Source organism: Haematobia irritans, chromosome 1 (assembly GCF_050003625.1).
Source record: "Haematobia irritans isolate KBUSLIRL chromosome 1, ASM5000362v1, whole genome shotgun sequence".
Lineage (NCBI taxonomy): Eukaryota > Metazoa > Arthropoda > Insecta > Diptera > Muscidae > Haematobia > Haematobia irritans.
The window spans coordinates 77510176-77529167 of NC_134397.1; the positions used below are offsets into that span (position 1 = coordinate 77510176).

General features: G+C 38.6%; 4 protein-coding genes across 4 annotated transcripts; 2 read left to right on the top strand and 2 right to left on the bottom strand.

Moving 5' to 3' along the window:
- Positions 1-2696: 2696 nt before the first annotated feature.
- On the top strand, positions 2697-3424 carry Polr2F (RNA polymerase II subunit RpII18). Its single transcript, XM_075290890.1, has 2 exons — positions 2697-2836; positions 2956-3424. The coding sequence occupies exons 1-2, from the start codon at positions 2808-2810 to the stop codon at positions 3320-3322; spliced, it is 396 nt and encodes a 131-aa protein (XP_075147005.1). The 5' UTR covers positions 2697-2807; the 3' UTR covers positions 3323-3424.
- A 904-nt stretch (positions 3425-4328) lies between these two features.
- hd (humpty dumpty) lies at positions 4329-6501 on the bottom strand. Its single transcript, XM_075290889.1, has 3 exons — positions 6304-6501; positions 6082-6242; positions 4329-6025 (listed from the first exon to the last, which is right to left on the bottom strand). Exons 1-3 carry the CDS (start codon positions 6352-6354, stop codon positions 4432-4434), a joined length of 1806 nt encoding a protein of 601 aa, XP_075147004.1. The 5' UTR covers positions 6355-6501; the 3' UTR covers positions 4329-4431.
- Positions 6502-8566: 2065 nt separating this feature from the next.
- On the top strand, positions 8567-9996 carry 7B2 (Secretogranin_V domain-containing protein 7B2). Its single transcript, XM_075290891.1, has 2 exons — positions 8567-8710; positions 8831-9996. The coding sequence occupies exons 1-2, from the start codon at positions 8638-8640 to the stop codon at positions 9601-9603; spliced, it is 846 nt and encodes a 281-aa protein (XP_075147006.1). The 5' UTR covers positions 8567-8637; the 3' UTR covers positions 9604-9996.
- A 2756-nt stretch (positions 9997-12752) lies between these two features.
- On the bottom strand, positions 12753-16063 carry Lap1 (leucine rich repeat containing protein 7 lap1). Its single transcript, XM_075290892.1, has one exon. The coding sequence runs from the start codon at positions 15927-15929 to the stop codon at positions 13026-13028; it is 2904 nt and encodes a 967-aa protein (XP_075147007.1). The 5' UTR covers positions 15930-16063; the 3' UTR covers positions 12753-13025.
- Positions 16064-18992: the final 2929 nt, after the last annotated feature.

An 18992-nucleotide genomic window follows, 5' to 3' on the forward strand; every position in this document is an offset into this window, starting at 1 on the left:
ACCGCAGTGGTTGGACATGTTATGCTATATGGTGTTGTGGACTGGTAGCCGGCACTTCAGCAGCCGACAAGCTTAGAAGCAGATTATCTTAATGTCATTCTGCATGTATTACCTTTAGACATATTAGTCAAACAGTCAGCAGCAACAACATCTGTACGGTTGCGTGAACTATCGCTGTGGTTGAAAAAAAAAACGCATGGTCACAGTTTGGTCCTCGAAATAATGCCAGATGTGCCTAATGTAGTGGATTGCGCTCTGGCGAAACCACTTCTCGACAAAAAGTTTGACATTCTAATTCCCAAAAGTAGTGGACAGATGGAAGGACAAATGGGTTTCGGAATAGATTCTAAAGACCTGGAACTTCGAACGGCGAAAAGTTTACCTAACCACTGTAGTGTTTTCAAGCTGAAATATTAGCAATAAGAGAGGTGGCGAATTGGCCTAGCAGTAATGTTCCAACAAATGTTGGCATTACTATATTCTCAGATAGCCAACCTGCAATAAAATCCTTGGACTCTGTGTTCCTTAACTCGAAAACGGCCATCGACTGCCACAAATCTCTCAACGAGATGACTGAGCAGTACAATATTCACCTAATATGGGTGCCTGGCCTTAGGTACATACCGGAGAACTGCGAAGCAGATGAGCTAGCAAGGAACTACCTTACATATTCCAGGGGAACTGGAATCCGTTGGTATGCCCCTGCCTACCTGCAAGCTCATACTGCGTGAGAAGGGTGTTATGATGGCGAAAGTCCGATGGTAGGATTGTAAGAGTTGCAACGACACTAGGCAAACATTGAACCATCGAAACTTAAACCACACACTAGATAACAGGTTGGCTGATAAGTCCCCGGTCTGACAAAGAAAAACCATTTTTTTTCTTAAAATTCGTTTTTATTATTCAACATAGTTCCCTTCAAGAGCGATACAACGATTATAACAACCTTCCAATTTTGTTATACCATTTTGGTAGTACTTTTTCGGTTTTGCCTCAAAATAGGCCTCAGTTTCGGCGATCACCTCTTCATTGCAGCCAAATTTTTTCCCTGCGAGCATCCTTTTGAGGTGGGTGGGGATCTCCAGATCTGGAGAATACGGTTCGTGGGGAAGCAATTCGAAACCCAATTCATGAATTTTTCCATCGTTCTCAATGACTTGTGGCACGGTGCGTTGTCTTGGTGGAACCACACTTTTTATACCCTCCACCATAGGATGGGGGTATATTAACTTTGTCATTCCGTTTGTAACACATCGAAATATTGCTCTAAGACCCCATAAAGTATATATATTCTGGGTCGTGGTGAAACTTTGAGTCGATCTGAGCATGTCCGTCCGTCCGTCAGTCTGTTGAAATCACGCTAACTTCCGAACGAAACAAGCTATCGACTTGAAACTTGGCACAAGTAGTTGTTATTGATATATGTCGGATGGTATTGCAAATGGGCCATATCGGTCCACTTTTACGTATAGCCCCCATATAAACGAACCCCCAAATTTGGCTTGCGATTGCTCTAAGAGAAGCAAAATTCATCCGATCCGTCTGAAATTTGGTACATGGTGTTAGTATATGGTCTCTAAAAACCATGCAAAAATTGGTCCATATCGGTCCACTTTTACGTATAGCCCCCATATAACCGGACCCCCAAATTTGGCTTGCGATTGCTCTAAGAGAAGCAAATTTCATCCGATCCGGTTGAAATTTGGAACGTGGTGTAAGTATATGGTCTCTAACAACCATGCAAGAATTGGTCCATATCGGTCTATAATTATATATAGCCTCCATATAAATCGATCCCCAGATTTGATCTCCGGAGGCTCTTGGAGGAGCAAAATTCACCCGATCTGGTTGAAATTTGCAACGTGGTGTTAGTATAAGGCCGCTAATAACCATGCCAAAATTGGTCCATATCGGTCTATAGTTATATATAGCCGATCCCCAATCACACAAAAATTGGTCCTTATCGGTTCATAATCATGGTTGCTATTCGAGCCAAAAATAATCTACCAAAATTTTATTTTTATAGAAAACATTGTCGAAATGTTATTTCTATAGAAAATTTTGTAAAAATTTTATTTCTGTAGAAAATTTTGTCAAAATTTTAATTCTATAGAAATTTTTTTCCAAATTTTATTTCTATAGACAATTTTTTCCAAATTTTACTTCTATAGAAAATGTTGTCAAAATTTTAGAAATAAAATTTTGACAAAAAATTTTATTTCTATAGAAACTTTAAACTTAATTATATACGTATAATTTAGTTTAATATATACCACGTATGGACTATGTGGTATATACTACGGTGTTAGGAAGTTTTAAGATACCTTGCCATCGGCAAGTGTTACCGCAACCCAAGTTATTCGATTGTAGATGACAGTCTTCAGTAGAAGTTTCTACGCAATCCATGGTGGAGGGTGTATAAGCTTCGGCTACGTTCGCACTAGGCACTCGGAATTTAGAACTAAAATTTCATTACAAATCTCAACTATTCGGACTGGCAAAATAACGAAATTTCGTTGATTTGCAGTAAGGGGATTTTGAATGGAAAAAGTTTCAAACCCCAAAACATGCTTGGTGAGAACGCCGTATTAATTTTCATTACGCGCGCATCGCAAAAGTAATTGTTTAGTGCGGTCCCTTAAATGGTATTCACAAATCGATTAAAATTAATCGATAACTCACTGTTCTATCGATTACTAAAATATTCCTCGATTTCACATTCATATTTTAACGCGTTCTGGCTTGTTGTTGAAATTGTTTTAAAACTTTTTTTATTTATCAGTTTAATACTAATTTGAAACTTAATAATGGATGATGGAGATTATGACAATGACGAGTAAGTTTTAAATGTAAAAGACGTAATACTTACCGCTGTTGGCAACATACAAATATTGATGCGGTTAATTGACGACACGTTTTCTGGTTCTTTCTAACAAAAATCGTTCATTATTTTAGTGTCGGTGGAGATGAATTCGATGATGTTGACGAAGAGGATAATATCGATGAAATCAATCAAGAAGAGGAGGTAGATAACATTGAAATCATTGCACCCGGAGCTGCAGGTGGTGGTGTTCCAAAATCAAAACGGATCACCACAAAATATATGACGAAATACGAAAGAGCGCGTGTTTTGGGAACAAGAGCACTGCAAATTGCCATGTGTGCACCTATAATGGTCGAACTGGAAGGTGAAACAGATCCACTTCAAATCGCCATGAAAGAACTGAAACAAAAGAAAATTCCCATTATTATAAGGCGATTCCTTCCGGATCATTCGTACGAAGATTGGAGTATAGATGAGTTAATTATTGTAGATCACTAAAGTTACATGGAGACGAAGAAGTTGTAGAGCTTAAGATTAGTTTTAATTGAAATAAAACAAAACTATTTTGTACAAAATTCCTATCACTTCGGGAAATGCAAATGACGCGTAACTTATATTTCTTTAAAATACTATAAGGAACTCGGGACAAGTATGAAATTCTTGAATCTATTTCGAATGCAATATTTTAATTTTGTGCCGTGCACTTCCGGATTGTGTGTTATTTTTTACTTACGTCTTCGATTAAACCGGGTTAGGTGGCAAACATATTTCAGGCTAACTTAGACTATTAAGTCCATTGTGATAGTACAAGTCGGGAACTTCCATGCAATTAAATGTCTTCGGGGCCTTCCGCAACGAGTGTCAATTTCCGTCTATGATGTTAAAAAAGATTCGTTTTGATTGTTGTTGTTTTTGATTTCAGCTTGAAACCATGCATTGACTACAGGTGTAGCTTAACCAACAGAGGAAAAGAATGTTTGTCAAATTTATTTGGGCAAAGCAAGATGGTTGGATGGACGCACGTTTCGGAATTACCACATTCCTCATCAGCATCCTCTACTTGCAGCAAAACTATCAACCAATTATCAGAATAAATTCAGGCAGTTCACTAAACCCAAAAGTGAACCACAGTTGAACCCTCCGAACCTTGCCATCTTCCACAAGCTATTGTTTGGACAATAAATCGTTGTTCTCCTTTGAGACAGCAATCGATTCTGAATCTTTCCAGGCACTACGTCCCCATTGAAACCATATCACTCTTAAGCTCAGTCAGAACGGATTTGTTGCTAACCGTAACAAGTGCATTGATAATTTTGCAGTCAAACAATTTGTTCACATTGTGCTCTCATAAGAAATGCCTAGTTTGAAAAATTAAAACCCCAAAATGGTAACGAAATCTTGAGGACCCATAGCCCGCTGCAAACACTTTCAGACTCACTGCGAATGAAAAATTTGCCGGAGGAAAATGTTTGCTATCCTCCCCATCACCAGCCAATTAATAATATTCCAAACTTGAAAAAATCTTTTTTGTAACAGAGCAGTCTTGGATAGATGCACATTTATTGCCAACATTGAAATTTCACGAAACAAAATGCCTTAAGCAAAAATTAGCTCCACGCATAACCATATTCTCTATCGTAGCAAACACGTTCCAATAGTGTAACAGCTTTATTTCCAGTGCGACACATATTCTCTACTACATACTCTTGCAGACCACAATCCGAGAGATTCTCTTTGCCAAAAACTTGACCCGCAGCATTGTCTTCCTTATTTTGTTCCTCATCTGTAGTTTTAATATCTTGATTCTGGCCAGCAGAATCTTCAATTAACAACTTATGCGTGGCTTTACTAAATGCCAAAGTATTCATTGACGATGCCAACGTGGCGCTGAATGTATCTTTGGTTTCTCCCAACAAGTGACAAACGTATGGGAGAAACGAAGGCAATATTGTGCCTTTTACCTCTATACTACAATAATCCACACCGTCCATGCGTACTTTGCTGGAACGTGCCTGCATATGCTGCATTGTGGCTTTGGGAAACGCCACCGGCGACAAAAGCGTTGGCGGTACTCCTGCTAACCGTCCTACGGAGCTAATTGTACTTTTTGCATTCAAGAGAAAACTAAAGAAACCTTGGCACTCGACACCCTCAATTAATAGCAAAGAGTTGTCACTGAAATCCTCAGTCATTTCTTGGGCTTTTAGCTTACGCTGATGCGCTGTTTGTATTTTACGAATTTCTTTTTCGTCGACTCCAAGACTTTGTAGCCAATCGTCGCCTTCTTCTTCATCATCATCGTCATCCTCGTCCCCATCAATAAGCTTTTCGGATATTTCCTCCTCATTGTTGGTTTCCGCTTTGGTTTGGTTACGGTTTGTAGGTGATGTACTGTTGCTATCTTCTCCTTCCACAGATTTATTGAGACCTCCTGGACCATCTTTCTTTAAAGGCATGCTATATTCAATACCCTCCTGACGTAAGGCTTGGCGCATTCCTCTTGTGGAAGGAGACATCAGGGCATGTATTTCAGCCCTTCCTCCTGTGCCGGCGGCTCTAAATAAAACCGTAAACCCATTCGCGCACAAATAAAAATAAGCACATTGCCTAGCTCGGAGCAATTGAAAGAGTCCCCTGAAACTGTAGTCCCAATCTTCGGCTAGAGCTTTTCTTTCCTTTTCGCCTATTGTAATGCCTGCATTCTCACGAGCATTTCTTGGGAACAGAGTCATCCATGGAATATGCGGATGTTGCCAATAGTACGTAGCCTGATTGAATCGAGTAGCAGGAGATATGTCTAGACCGTTTTCCTCCTCTTTCTGTGTATCTAGGCAACGAACAAAACTGGTTAAGCCACTAGCCATTTGACTTGTCTTCAATTGTGTGGCAGGTAATTCAGAACGACAAAAGAAACGCACCCGAGTTTTTATGCTCCAGTCCATCGGCAAGTGCTTGGTTATATTCTGCTCGACCACATCTGCATCTTCATCATCAGCTACACCAACAGTTTGCTGTAACAATTTAGCAAATGAATTTGGATCGAAGGGTTGTAGTACTAACTTTGCAGGAGGAGGACGAGTTGGGGTTTCTTTAACAAATGTTTCGCTTTTGGGAACGACTGGAGAATTAATGAAACCCATTAAGGGGTCTTCCGCATCCAATTTTATGTCGGTTTTTGCCTTTTTGACATTTTCTGTGGACCTAAATAAAGATTATTTGTAAAGACCCAACTTGACGTTAAATAAAAATTTACTCACTTGGCAAATGGATTTTTTCTCTTCTGTGCCATCTTTGCCTCCAGGAGGGAAGCTTTATCAGATTCTGTGACTGAATATTTAGCATTGTTATTATTGTTGTTAGAATTAAAACGTGCTGCAAGTTGTTTCTTCTTTTGCTTTAATCTTTGCAAACGCATGAGCTAAAACAAAAACAAAATAGTTATAACTCGTAGACAACAAATGCCACTTTTTATTTCATACCTCATCTGGCCTCTTCCAATTTTGCGGTTGACTCCCCTCTCTGGTTGCCATTTTTGCTCTTAAATATCGTAATGACCGAAACTAACGTAATGATGTATTCTTTGTATAAATCAATAGAAAGATAATAAATAAATAAATACGCGCGCAAAATTGCGAAAAGTTTGTCCTAGTCGTCAAAACATTGGGTTACACTCAGAAAAAAAATAAAGTTTAAATAGATACAACAAGTAATCGTTGAACGAATATAGGTTATTGGTATACCGTCTGAGTACAACTAAGACGGTGGACGCTAGGCGTCAAATCCATTTTTGGTTTGCTTGAAAATTTCTAAATAAAGCCTAGTACTAAGATCACGTTTTCGCTCGAAAAACATTTATACTCCATATAAAAAACGTTAAGCCTAAAGGCCGGTACTATGTTCATTCTTGCGAAAAATTTTTATGGAAACTATTATTTCGCACATAGAAAGCGGCGTTTTTTTAGGTAGCTTGGAGCGCTATTTTACAGGGAGCGATATTGGATTAAGTTGGTGGTTGTTGCTTGTTTTACAAAATAACATTTTATTTTTCCTTGGGCAATTGATCTGCTATTCCTTTGATCCTTTGTATAGTTTCGGAACAAAAATATGGTCCGTGTTTGATTTATAAACCCGCACAAATAGTTTTTAATAAATAAATTATTTCTTAATTCACATTGCAAATGGCGCCGTGCTATAAACGTCAGTTTTTCAACACGAAAAAACAAAGTATCACAAATGGAAAAAATTTCGCAAATTTTTCGCATTTTTTGGTTTTGTATGGAGTTTCAACGCGAAAACCGAACAGAGTACCGGCCTTAATACTAAGATCACGTTTTCGCACGAAAAACTGTTATACTCCATACAAAAAACGTTAGCGCGGGATAAATGCGAAATCTTTGTTTTGGGGATTTTCAAACACATATTTATACAACCCTGGATTTTTCGCACGAAATATTTTTTCGCATAAATAAGTTAACATTCCTGGGTTTGAAACCCTATTTGCGGAGATAGATGAAGATATTCGTCTTTCACAGGAACGAACTTAGTACTAAGCATTAAGGTAGGTACTACGTTCGCTTTTCGCGTTGAAATTTTCGCGGTTAAGGTGTGTACTATGTTCGATTTCCGAGTTGAAAATCACTTTATTTTCGCGATTACTTTTCCTGAAATAATCAAAATTATAAATGAAAACAGACATATTTCTGTACAGTCTAGCCGAAATCTAGAGGAACAAGAAATTGCACATCAATTTAGTTAATTTATCTGCTTTATATTGAACTGTTTTAATAAAGTAACCGCGAAAATTTCAACGCGAAAAGCGAACATAGTACTTACCTTTACTTTATTAAAACAGTTCAATATAAAACAGATAGATTAACTCAATTGATGTGCAATTTTTTGTTCCTCTAGATTTCGCCAAGACTTTACAGGAATATGTGTGTTTTCATTTATAATATTGATTATTTCTAGAAAAGTAATCGCGAAAATAAAGTGATTTTCAGCTCGAAAACCGAACATAGTACACACCTTTAAGCCTAGTACTAAGATCACGTTTTCGCGCGAAAAACTGTTATACTCCATATAAAAAAGTTAGTGCGGAATAAATGCGAAATCTTTGTTTTAAGCATTTTCAAACACATATTTATATAACCCTAGGGTTTTCGCACGAAATAATAGGCAGGCATATTATTTCGCATAAATAAGTTAATATCCCTGCCTTTGAGACCCTATTTAGGGAGATGGATGAAGATATTCGTTTTTCGCAGAAACGAACTTAGTACTAAGCATAAAAGTAAAATATGAATATAACATCTTTAAAAACAGAACAAAATTATATATGTTTTTGCCAAATTTTATTATGACTTGTTAGGGAATGATCCAAAGAAACAACTGAAAAAGTTTATTTTCGGTTGTTGTGATAATACCAACTTAATACCGGCCTAAAACCAGAAATTAACATTTGTCCAGAAATCAGAAATATGCTAGATTTAATATTATCAATAATTTCAAGAATGTGTGTGGGTCCATTGAGAACAAATTTCAAATTAGGGATATTCACATCCTATATTTTCTATATATTTGAGTATGAGGAAAAAGACTCGTTTTAAAATAACCATGAAATACAAAATATGCTTGTCGTGAATGCGAATACCCTCTATGCGACGTTCATGTTACATATACTATTTCTTGCTTTTTGGGCGGTTCAAATTTAAGTCCAATTCCGCAATGATTTTACTACGAATGTATTAGGAATCCCTTTGAACGTATTTTAATTGTGTTGCTTTTGTATATGATTACTCGGTACTCCCTAAAGTATGCAACATATTTTTGCCACTGAATACACACACTTGTTGGCAAAGTTTCTTAAAACCCGGAAAATCAATAACGGTAAGATTGTAAAAATGAATATAAATGTTTGTCGTTAAGAAGAAAACATTAGATTTAAACACTATAAGAGTTCGTGATATTTAAAAATTGTTATTAATCTATTTTGTCCACATTTTAAAGGAGCGGATATGGTTATAAAAATTATCAGTCTTTTGGTGGTTCTGACAGCTGGCCAGTTAGTTTTGGCATATGCTCCTACAATTTCTAAGGAGAGCATTTTTGCCGATGTCCTTCTTACAGAACTATTGAATCGCATGGAAAAGGAAAATGACCCTCTTAATAATTATTTCGATATAGATTCTGATTTGCCAAAGAGTTTGGATTTGGTGTCACGCTCTTCAAGTCAAAATGTACCCGAAGATTACGAGTATCGCAATATATTCCCAGGTGCTCCAAATCCTTCCATACGCGATCAAGAATTAATGCAACATAGTTCATTGTGGGGACACCAGTATGTGTCCGGTGGAATGGGAGAAGCACCAAATCATTTCCCTGGTCTAATTAAAACAGATACACTACCAGCCTATTGCAATCCACCGAATCCTTGTCCCCAAGGATATGACCAGAGTGCCGGATGTATTTCGGAATTTGAGAATACCGCCTTGTTTAGCCGAGAGTATCAAGCAGCCCAAGATTGTACTTGTGATAGTGAACATATGTTTGATTGTGCTGGCCAAGATTCTAGTTCGAGCAACAGTGAGATGGCTTCAACAATGGAGAAATTTTTAATGCATCAATTCCAAAGTGACAACACTATCGATAATTCAAATACACCAGTAAAGAAGCACTTTGGTTTCGGCTCTCCGGCTGCAGTAGGCCCAAATCCATTTTTGGAGGGCGACAAACTTCCAATTGCAGCTAAAAAAGGCAATCATAATCATTTTAAAGTCTAAAAGATATATCGTTGTTAACAATATCTCATAGTCGTAATTTCCCAACTAAAATGTGGTATTAATAGACATAACAAATGATGTTATTTCATGTATATATCAAAGCCAATCATAAGCACTATGACACGTTAAGGGTTTGACAAGAAAAAAAAATAAATGTATGTATCGAGTGCATTCGACTCGATTCCTCCCACAACAATATTTAATCAAAAACACTTAAAGAACTACGCACTTTGTTATTGATCCCTATTAGTAGAAAACCTTATATCATTTTCAAATTAAGTAAAAACTTGAGATGCTTTTGTTTAATATCTATGTATATGTAGTTGATTTTAATTTAACATGTTGAGCTATTCAAAAATATACCATATATCAATAAATCGTATCGTAAATATATTTGCTTTGTTTTTGTTGAATTTTGATAGGAGAACAGATAGTGAAATGTGCGTAATCCAATATTAGATTTCAGTTTTTTGCATTCTTTTTGGATTAGAATTATTACACTTTATTAATACAAACGAGAATGAGTAAAATCGATTTGATCGCATGTATGATAGAGCATTTCTGATTCGATTCTATATTGAATTGAAATCAGAAAAAACAGATTTTTATTACTCATTGGGCTTTACCTAAAATTGTTACCTCTAGATCTGTTGTTGCAGACATACTTAAGCTAACAAGTCCATTGTGATACCACAGTTTGGATGCATGTTGGCCGATTTTAGATATGTAAATGCTGGAGATTATTATATGTAGGGGATGTATTAAATATTATCCCACGACAATGGTCAACATGTATATTTAGTTAGCTTAAAGGACATCAAGCGAATTTCGGGCAAATCAAGATTACCAAAAAATAAATTTGGAAGGATGTATTTTTATTAGGATTATACAAAAATAAACTGTATAGAAATGAAAAAAAAAACTATTAAAAAATTTAACACCTACACTAATGTGGCAACCGCTTTGTACCGGGTCAATCCGGTACAAAGAACTCGCCGCCGTGCGATCACGCTACAAAGGAGAGCCTCAAGATCAAGCAGAGTACCAGGCAGGTTTGGTCAGGATTCATGAAGATACTGTAGCTAAAGCGGTGAGAAGCTACAAGGTTAATCCTGTTCCGACCACCGCCCATAGTACCGGAGAAAAAAAGACCTCCCACGGCAGACTAGGGTAGTTTTAGCCCAATTAAGATCAGGCAAATGCAGCCGCCTCAATTCCTACTTATCAGTGATTGATAGCAGCGTAGCTCACGTATGTCCAATTTGCAATCAAGGGCCACAAGACACGCGTCATCTTTTCTCTTGCCCAGCTAAACCAACCCGACTTACCACCTCTGGACACACCCCACCTCAGTCGCAGAGTTCCTCGAACTGGCCACAAGCTGAAGTACCAAAGCGTATAACATAAAATGGATAAAATCAAAATAAACTGTTACAACAGCAACATTAAAAAATCCGATGAAGCTTCCGCTCATTTCAACTTTCACAAAAAGCTAATGTAATGAAAAGTCAATAGAAAATATACTAAAAGAGTAGAGTAGATATTGTAATTCGTTAAATTGGCATTTTAAAGGCTTTGAATTGCTTAAATAAATGGAAAATAAATAAATAAAATAAAATCGACAGAATTGATATGTGTATTTCATGAAATCTGTCTTAACCATTAAAGGTGGGTATTAAGTCCGAGTTTAAATAGACGTATCCATTTTTGCTTTGGACCATTCTCCATCAAGTTATAATAAAATTTGTCAAAATAATTGTAATTTTATAATGCTTTTACAGATATATTTTAGCGACCAAAATCGAAGTTAGGTTAGATTAGGTGGCAGCCCGATGTATCAGGCTCACTTAAACTATTCAGTCCATTGTGATATCACATTGGTGAACTTCTCTCTTATCACGGAGTGCTGCCCGATTCCATGTTAAGCTCAATGACAAGGGACCTCCTTTTTATAGCCGAGTCCGAACGGCGTTCCACATTGCAGTGAAACCACTTAGAGAAGCTTTGAAACCCTCAGAAACGTCACCAGCATTACTGAGGTGGGATAATCCACCGCTGAAAAACTTTTTGGTGTTCGGTCGAAGCAGGAATCGAACCCACGACCTTGTATATGCAAGGCGGGCATGCTAACCATTGCACCACGGTGGCTCCCAAATATCGAAGTTAGTACTCACCTTTAAGATGGGTATTAATTTCGAGTTTAACCGCTAAAATCGCTAAAGTGAGAACTAAATCAGTAAGAAAAATGCATGAAATTATACATATTTGTTGCAAATTTTATTATAACTTGATGGGGAAAAGCCCAAAGCAAATGTTCACAAAGTTTGTATTCCTTAAAATGGATTGTTAAAGAAAAGTAATCGTGAAAAAATGACGTATTTAGCGGCTAAACTCGAACTTAATACCCACCTTTAGGGAAAATATTACTATGTGTACACATGTCGCTGTGCCTCGGGGGCGGGTTTAACTCCCAAAAGGGATAGTGCCTACCTAATTAATCAAACCTATTTTTTCATTTCGGAAATTTGACATTTTTTTCAGTGGAGAAAATTTATTAGCTCCACCAATGAATACAAGCACTTTTTATAACCATTTACGAATGTAGCACTCCAAAAAGTTTACGCGATTAAATGAAAAATCTTTCGGTGTTCAGCCGAAACTGGAATTGAACGATGACATCTTGTATGCAAGGATATGAACCCATTTGTATTCCAGGGGGACTTGCTAATCATACCGCAATGGAAGCTTCAATCTTAATCCAAATCACTTATATTTTGCACTTGTGGAGCCATCTCGTTGTAATGATTAGCATGCCCGGGTGGGCCAATACGATATTTCCCCTCAGTAAACCTGATGACAGTAAAATTGTTTGCATTTAAAAATAATAAACCAGAATTGAGAAACATTTAATTGTAGAAATACTAAAATGTAGAATTTCCCAAATTTTAGACTAATCGAAAGCAGACTTCCAAAAATTTACATCCCGTTGATTGCCATTCACAAATAGTGGATTTCGTTTTATTACACCCAATTGATATATAGCACCTAAGTCAAGAAGAATCGCAACGAACTAGTCCAATCCCATATTTCTCTTCTTGTAGTTCTTACCTCAAAATCATGTCGAATTACATTCATTAGCAAATCATATATTCCATGTTATTTAATTTCATTGTTTTTTTTTTATTAATTCTGTTCATTTAATTCTTGTTGTTGTTGCATTGTAACACTAAGTGTTTCAGACTTATTTTTGCACATGATTTAAATGATAGAGGCGGCGACTTCCATAGTTTGGCCTTCTTATTGCATTGCAGAGATGCTGCATTTGTTGTCCATGGCTAATGAATAGCTACTAATCGCTACTCTAGTAATTCACGTATGACGATATATAAAGATATAAAGAAATGGGGATACTAACTTTGGATTTATCTACGTGAAAGCATAATGCTGATTACATTTCCAGTGTTATTTAATACTTGGTGTGCTTCGCTTAGGCTAATACTTGTAAAATCATTTCCATCTACATCGAGTAGTTTATCATATAAACACAAAAGGCGTGCAGCTTCGGTGCCCGAAGTGATGGATGTGACATAGATTCCTTCCTTATTGGGCATGGAATCTATATCGAATCCACGTTGTATTTCCCATTTCAATGAGATCTGCTTAACGGTTGGATTTTTGTGCACTCCAAAAAGCCAAGGTGTCTTACTTTTGGCAGTATTTGTAATCTCCATTGGGGCATGCGTTGTGTTCGCTGAAGCATTATTATTTTCACTATGTGCGTTTGGACCTACACCATCTGGAGTTTCATCGCTATGATTATTGGTTTGTTGGCTTGTTGAAGTCTGTGAGATTACTTGGTTATCGTTATTTGTTATATGTGCAGTTTTTAAGTTATTCTGATAGTCCGTTTCCTTTTTTACCGATTGTATCATTTGGTATATATCTTGGGAATGTACGTCAATATTTTCTGTCGTCATGTTTGTATGCTGTTGATGTTGCTTTTGACGTATTACCTCATAGTTTGTCAAGTCTTCTTGGGTCTTCTTAGTAAAACTTCGGGCAATATGATAAGGCGGGGGATCCACTAAACCATTGCCGTTGGAAGGTCTTAATGTTAAATTCTCCATCATTGGCATGATGTTGGAATGATAGTAAATCTGTTCTGGGCTCTGAGATTGTAACTGTGTCGGTTCTTGTTGTTGATGGTAATAATACTCGTTTTGTGAGTGTATAGATGGTGGTACTTGTTGGTATATGGACCCATTGAAAGTGGCCATATTGTAGCCATTTTCGTAATACAGATTTCCATTTGGCACTGCCACGCTACTGCGATGTTCGTTCTCATTCAGAGACTGCTGCCAATTGATATTGGATGTATGTGGTTGAAAAACATGTTGTGTGCCTTCTCCGGCTGCGTGGTGTAGGGCGTAATTGGTTACGTATGTGGCAGATTGGCTACTTGGGACGAATTCAATTTCCTGTTGGGCCTCAGTCATTGTAATGGGCTCTCCAGTATTAACAACTTGTTGGTATTGTTGATTGCGGCGAAGATATTTCGCCATAAGACGTAATTCCTTTGGATATGGTGTTGGCGACCTCACCAGATCCTTATGACCTGTAGGTACAAGGTTAATGTCTCTCGTTTGTGATGTACCACTACCACTACTATTACTGTACGCATTTGAGGGCATAGGAAGAAGGGATGGCGAAACTGGCCTTGGCATTGATTGAGGGGCGGCCTCATCGCCATTGTAATTGTTTGGCTTTCGAGTGGCTTCGCTAGCTGTAGGCAATGTCTGATTCGTATTGAGTATTGTTGTTTCTTCGGCAAAACATATCCGTCTGGTAGGGCTTACACAATTATTGGGCGGAGCCGTGTGAGCCGGTTGCCGCCTTATGCTATTGTACAATTCGTCGGTTTCTTCATTATTCTTATTGGCTTGTTTGGAGCCCACTTGGGGCAACATGAAACAAGTTAAATGCGTTTTCTTTGTAGCATCAACATATTGTAATGGTACCAATGGTTGACTTTGATTAGTGCTTATCCATAATGATGTCAAATTAACCAAACTAAATACCGAAACTGGTAATGTGGCTATGTGATTCTGTACAATATTTAAAACTTTTAATTGGCGCAAATGACCAATGTTACTGGGTAATTCTGAAATTTTATTTCGACTTATACTTAAAACACTCAAGTTTGAGCAGGAGCATATTTCCTCCGGGAGCTGACGAAGATCATTGTCATCGGCAAAAAGGTATCTTAACTTCCTTAGCATTCCTATTGTATTGGGCAAGCGTTTGACTTTGTTATGGCTTATTACCAGCTCCTCAAGGTTCTCCAAGTTTGAGATACTGTCAGGTAACTCGGTGAGCTCGTTGGTTTCACACTTAAATGTTACAAGAGATTTTAGCATTCCTATGCTAAAAGGGAATGTGGTAAGGTCATTGGTAGAGATAGATATCACCTCCAAATTGTGCCAATTGCTAATCTCATTTGGCAGAGAGCTTATGAAATTTCCATTTGCTTCAAAGTGCTGCAACTCTCGAAGTTTTCCCACCATTGGTGGTATGAGACGTATTTGATTGAAATCAAACCAGAACTCACGTAATTGTTTCAACTCAAATATGACATCAGGCATTTTAGTGAATTCATTTCCTCCAATATCCAAACGCTGCAGGTTCGTTAAACGTTGCATCGATTTGGGGAGGGAGACCAAGTTATTCAGCCTCAACTCTACAATTCGCAAATTCACTAAACGGCCAAAGTTTGCTGGCAAGAATTCCATATAGGTCTCATTCAATAAAAGCTCCTGCAATGATATCAACGATGTGATGGCATCTGGCAAACGTTGTAGGACATTACAACTCAGATCCAAGTGGGTTAAATTCTTGCACGACTTAATACTTTCTGGTACACTGGAGATGTAGTTGCGATTTAAATTCAATTGCTGCAGCTGCCGCAGTGTGCCCACAGCGTCTGGTATGTTCTCTATATTATTGTTGTTCGCATGTAGGATTTTTAATCCCTGGCAGTAGAATAGTTGTGGTGGTAGATTGTTTATACGCGTGGATGTCAAATATAGTTCTTCCAAAGTCCTCTCATGTTGCCAAACGAGGGGAAAAACCTCGGTGAGTACCGTATTGCTATAGTCTAGTTTGTTTATGACTTCCTCGTTTTTGAATTGAAGGCATGGAAAACATTTCGATAAAGGCATTTTAATTATTAAACGTATACTAACAGGGAAAAGGGATAGTAAGTAGTAGTTTAGTAGAACACAGATCGTATCACACGGAAGGCACAGTGAAAATACGCTCAACGACATCAAATACAAATTGAGCTTGGTGATGTTCCAATAGATGGACTATATTGATTTTTGTCCACTTTTTTCCATTGTTTATTTATGAATCAACGATGTTTCTTCTTTTTGGGTGTACAAAAAGAAATTGTTTTTGTAAAATTTCCAGGAAGGTTGCCAGATTATTACAGTCACAATCCCAATATATAACTTGTATCCTGGGTATATCAGTATTTTAATAGAAGTACGAGATGTTAATTTTTACGCATTTAATTATAAAATACAAAAAATATTCTAGAGTATAATCACAAACATGTTACAGTTGCAGGCATATCCTCTTAAAATTCCCATAGTAATGTGACCATACGTCTTCTGATACGACAACTCTTTCCAATTTGGTGCTGTATGGGGTATGGTTACTTTTTAGCTTTGACCCCGTGTTGCCAAAGCTTCATAAGAAACAAGTGGAGAATATAAATTCTCCCAATAAGCACAAACGTTTAAAAAATGCTAAAATTCAGCAGCATAATTTTTTTAAAGGCCGGTACACTGTTCGGCTTTCGATTTGAAAATCAGTTTATTTTTGCGATTACTTTTTGTGAAATAATCAAAAATATCATGAGAGCAAACATATTCCTGTTAAATCTTGATGAAATCTAGACGACAAAGAAAGGGACTACGACAGCCCTCGTTGCAGTCGGGTCTACTGCTCGGGACGGACACAGGGGTTTAAACCTTGTCCAAGGACTGCAAACCCCCATTATTTCCCGAAAAACTCGAAAACACAAACTCCAACGGGCTACAACGACGACGACAGAGAATGAAGCCGATCCATTTTTGTCAGCGGCGGCTGGTATGAAATTTTTGACTCCGGCAGCGGTCAATTATCCATTATAAAATCAATTTGAAGTTACGTGAATGGCAATCAGATCAGTTGTACAACCAATTTTACAATCAAATTTCCATTTCATTCATATTTTCTGGGCAAATTTTTTGCAAAATTATTGTAGCAACTCGATCCTGATTGATTGTGGGTAGAGGACTATAAGTTTACCCGGACGATAGTGGTCGTGTCGAACATATCCCATATATTGGCCACATTATAAGTTAAGTCCGAAGGCATATTCGATACTGCTGCATGTTTATGGGATCGATAAAGGGGATCTTATACGGTCGGATAAACCCTGCGATACAACACGTTTCGCCGACAAATCCGATAGTATAATGTCATATTCGCGTGTTGCGGGGATGTGTGGGCGTAAAATCAAAACAACTTTGATTTTTTCTGGTTGGGTGGCACAAATCATTAGGTGTAAGGGGATGTTCGACAAACATCAAAAACAAATTTACAATTCCACGGACGCGGGTTCTTCGTACCGGATTGACCGAATGGATCCCACCCATTGGCCAGTGGCTGCCACATCAGTGTACGTGTTGTTTCGTCCATATTTTTGTGTTGGAAAAGGTGCATTCGGGGAGCCTTCTCCGTTTGCTGTTGGTCCGAGCCGGGATAGAGGAAAATCCCGGACCATGGTACTGTTCAGTCTGCCGAATCCTGATCCACAACCGTTCGGTTTCGGTGAGGTGTAACCGGTGCTTGGAGTGGGTGCACTTCCGGAACTGATCTGGCTTAACATCGCTGAGGGAGTATTGTCATACTGACTACGTGGCAGGATGCTGTGCCAACGACAGCAACAGTGGGTCGTCAGACTATGCAACCCCCGACATCTCCCGTGCTACAATATTCTCGACCGAAGCAGCTTACACCCAATATTGTTGTTCCAGTTCATTGTGCATCGTTTTTGCAATTTAATTGCAACGGGCTCCGAGGTAAGATTAGTGAAATAGTGGACTTTATGAATCGGAAAAGGATAAGGGTCGAGGCGATCCAGGAAACTAAGCTGAATTCCACCTGCAGCCTACGCTATTGGATATTGGATACAATGTGCTACGAAAGGTTCGCACAGTGAGAGCCCTCTCGAATCCCACCACGGTGACAGATCCGAAGAGATGCGATTTTTCAACCGACAGTTTGTCGAGCATCCCGAGAGTGATAGAGCGAAAAGGAGGGACACTCGTCGCATACGTGGTCTCCGAGGCGATGACACACCACAATTTACCACAGCCGAAATTACTAATGTCATCAACAGCGCGAAACCTTCCAGGGCGCTAGGCTCCTGGGAATTCTGGGAGTTGAGTACTTGATCAGACTCCTCAATTTGTCCTTAGAATCACTCATTATACGCGATGTCTAGAAGATGGGTAGGGTGATTCCACTACTGAAGCCAGGCAAAGACTCGAGTAAAGGTGAATCGTACAGCCCGATATCCCTTCTTTCGCCAGTTGCCAAGACACTTGAGGCACTACTCCTCCCCAGCATTGTGGAGAATTTTCCGGCTACCCACCATCAACATGGATTCCGTAAGGTACATAGCACGACGACAGCCTTGCATACCATTTCAGCACACATCAATATGGGACTCAATCAGCCCAAGCCGTGTCACAGGACGGTCCTCGTGGCGCTTGACCTATCGAAGACATTCGATACGGTCAACCATGCCACACTATTCGAGGACATCGATAATACGTCCCTACCGGCAGGAACCAAGCGTTGTGTTCTGAATTACCTGTGCGAACCCCAGTCGTACGTGGAATTCAGGGACAAGAAGTTAAACAGGGAGTTCCCCAGGGTGGGGTGATATGTCCGGCACTGTTTAATCTCTACCTCTCCTCGATTCCACCACGTCCTGACGGCGTCGAGATTGTATCATATGCAGACGATTGTACAATCATGGCATCCGGGCCCATTGTTGATGACATTTGCGATCGATTGAAGGTCTACCTCGCTGATCTTACCAGTTATTTCACTGCAAGAAATTTGAGGATATCTCCCACCAATCATCAGCCACACTACTCACTACATGGACGGCGGAAGTGCGCAGGCAGTTGCATGTCAGAGTCGATGGCGAAATAATTCCGACCACAAATACCTCAAGATTCTCGGGGTCACATTCGACAGCCGTTTTAAGTCTTCCGTCCATGCCACTGCAATTTGTGATAAGCTCCGTGGTAGTAACAAGGTCTTCAAGT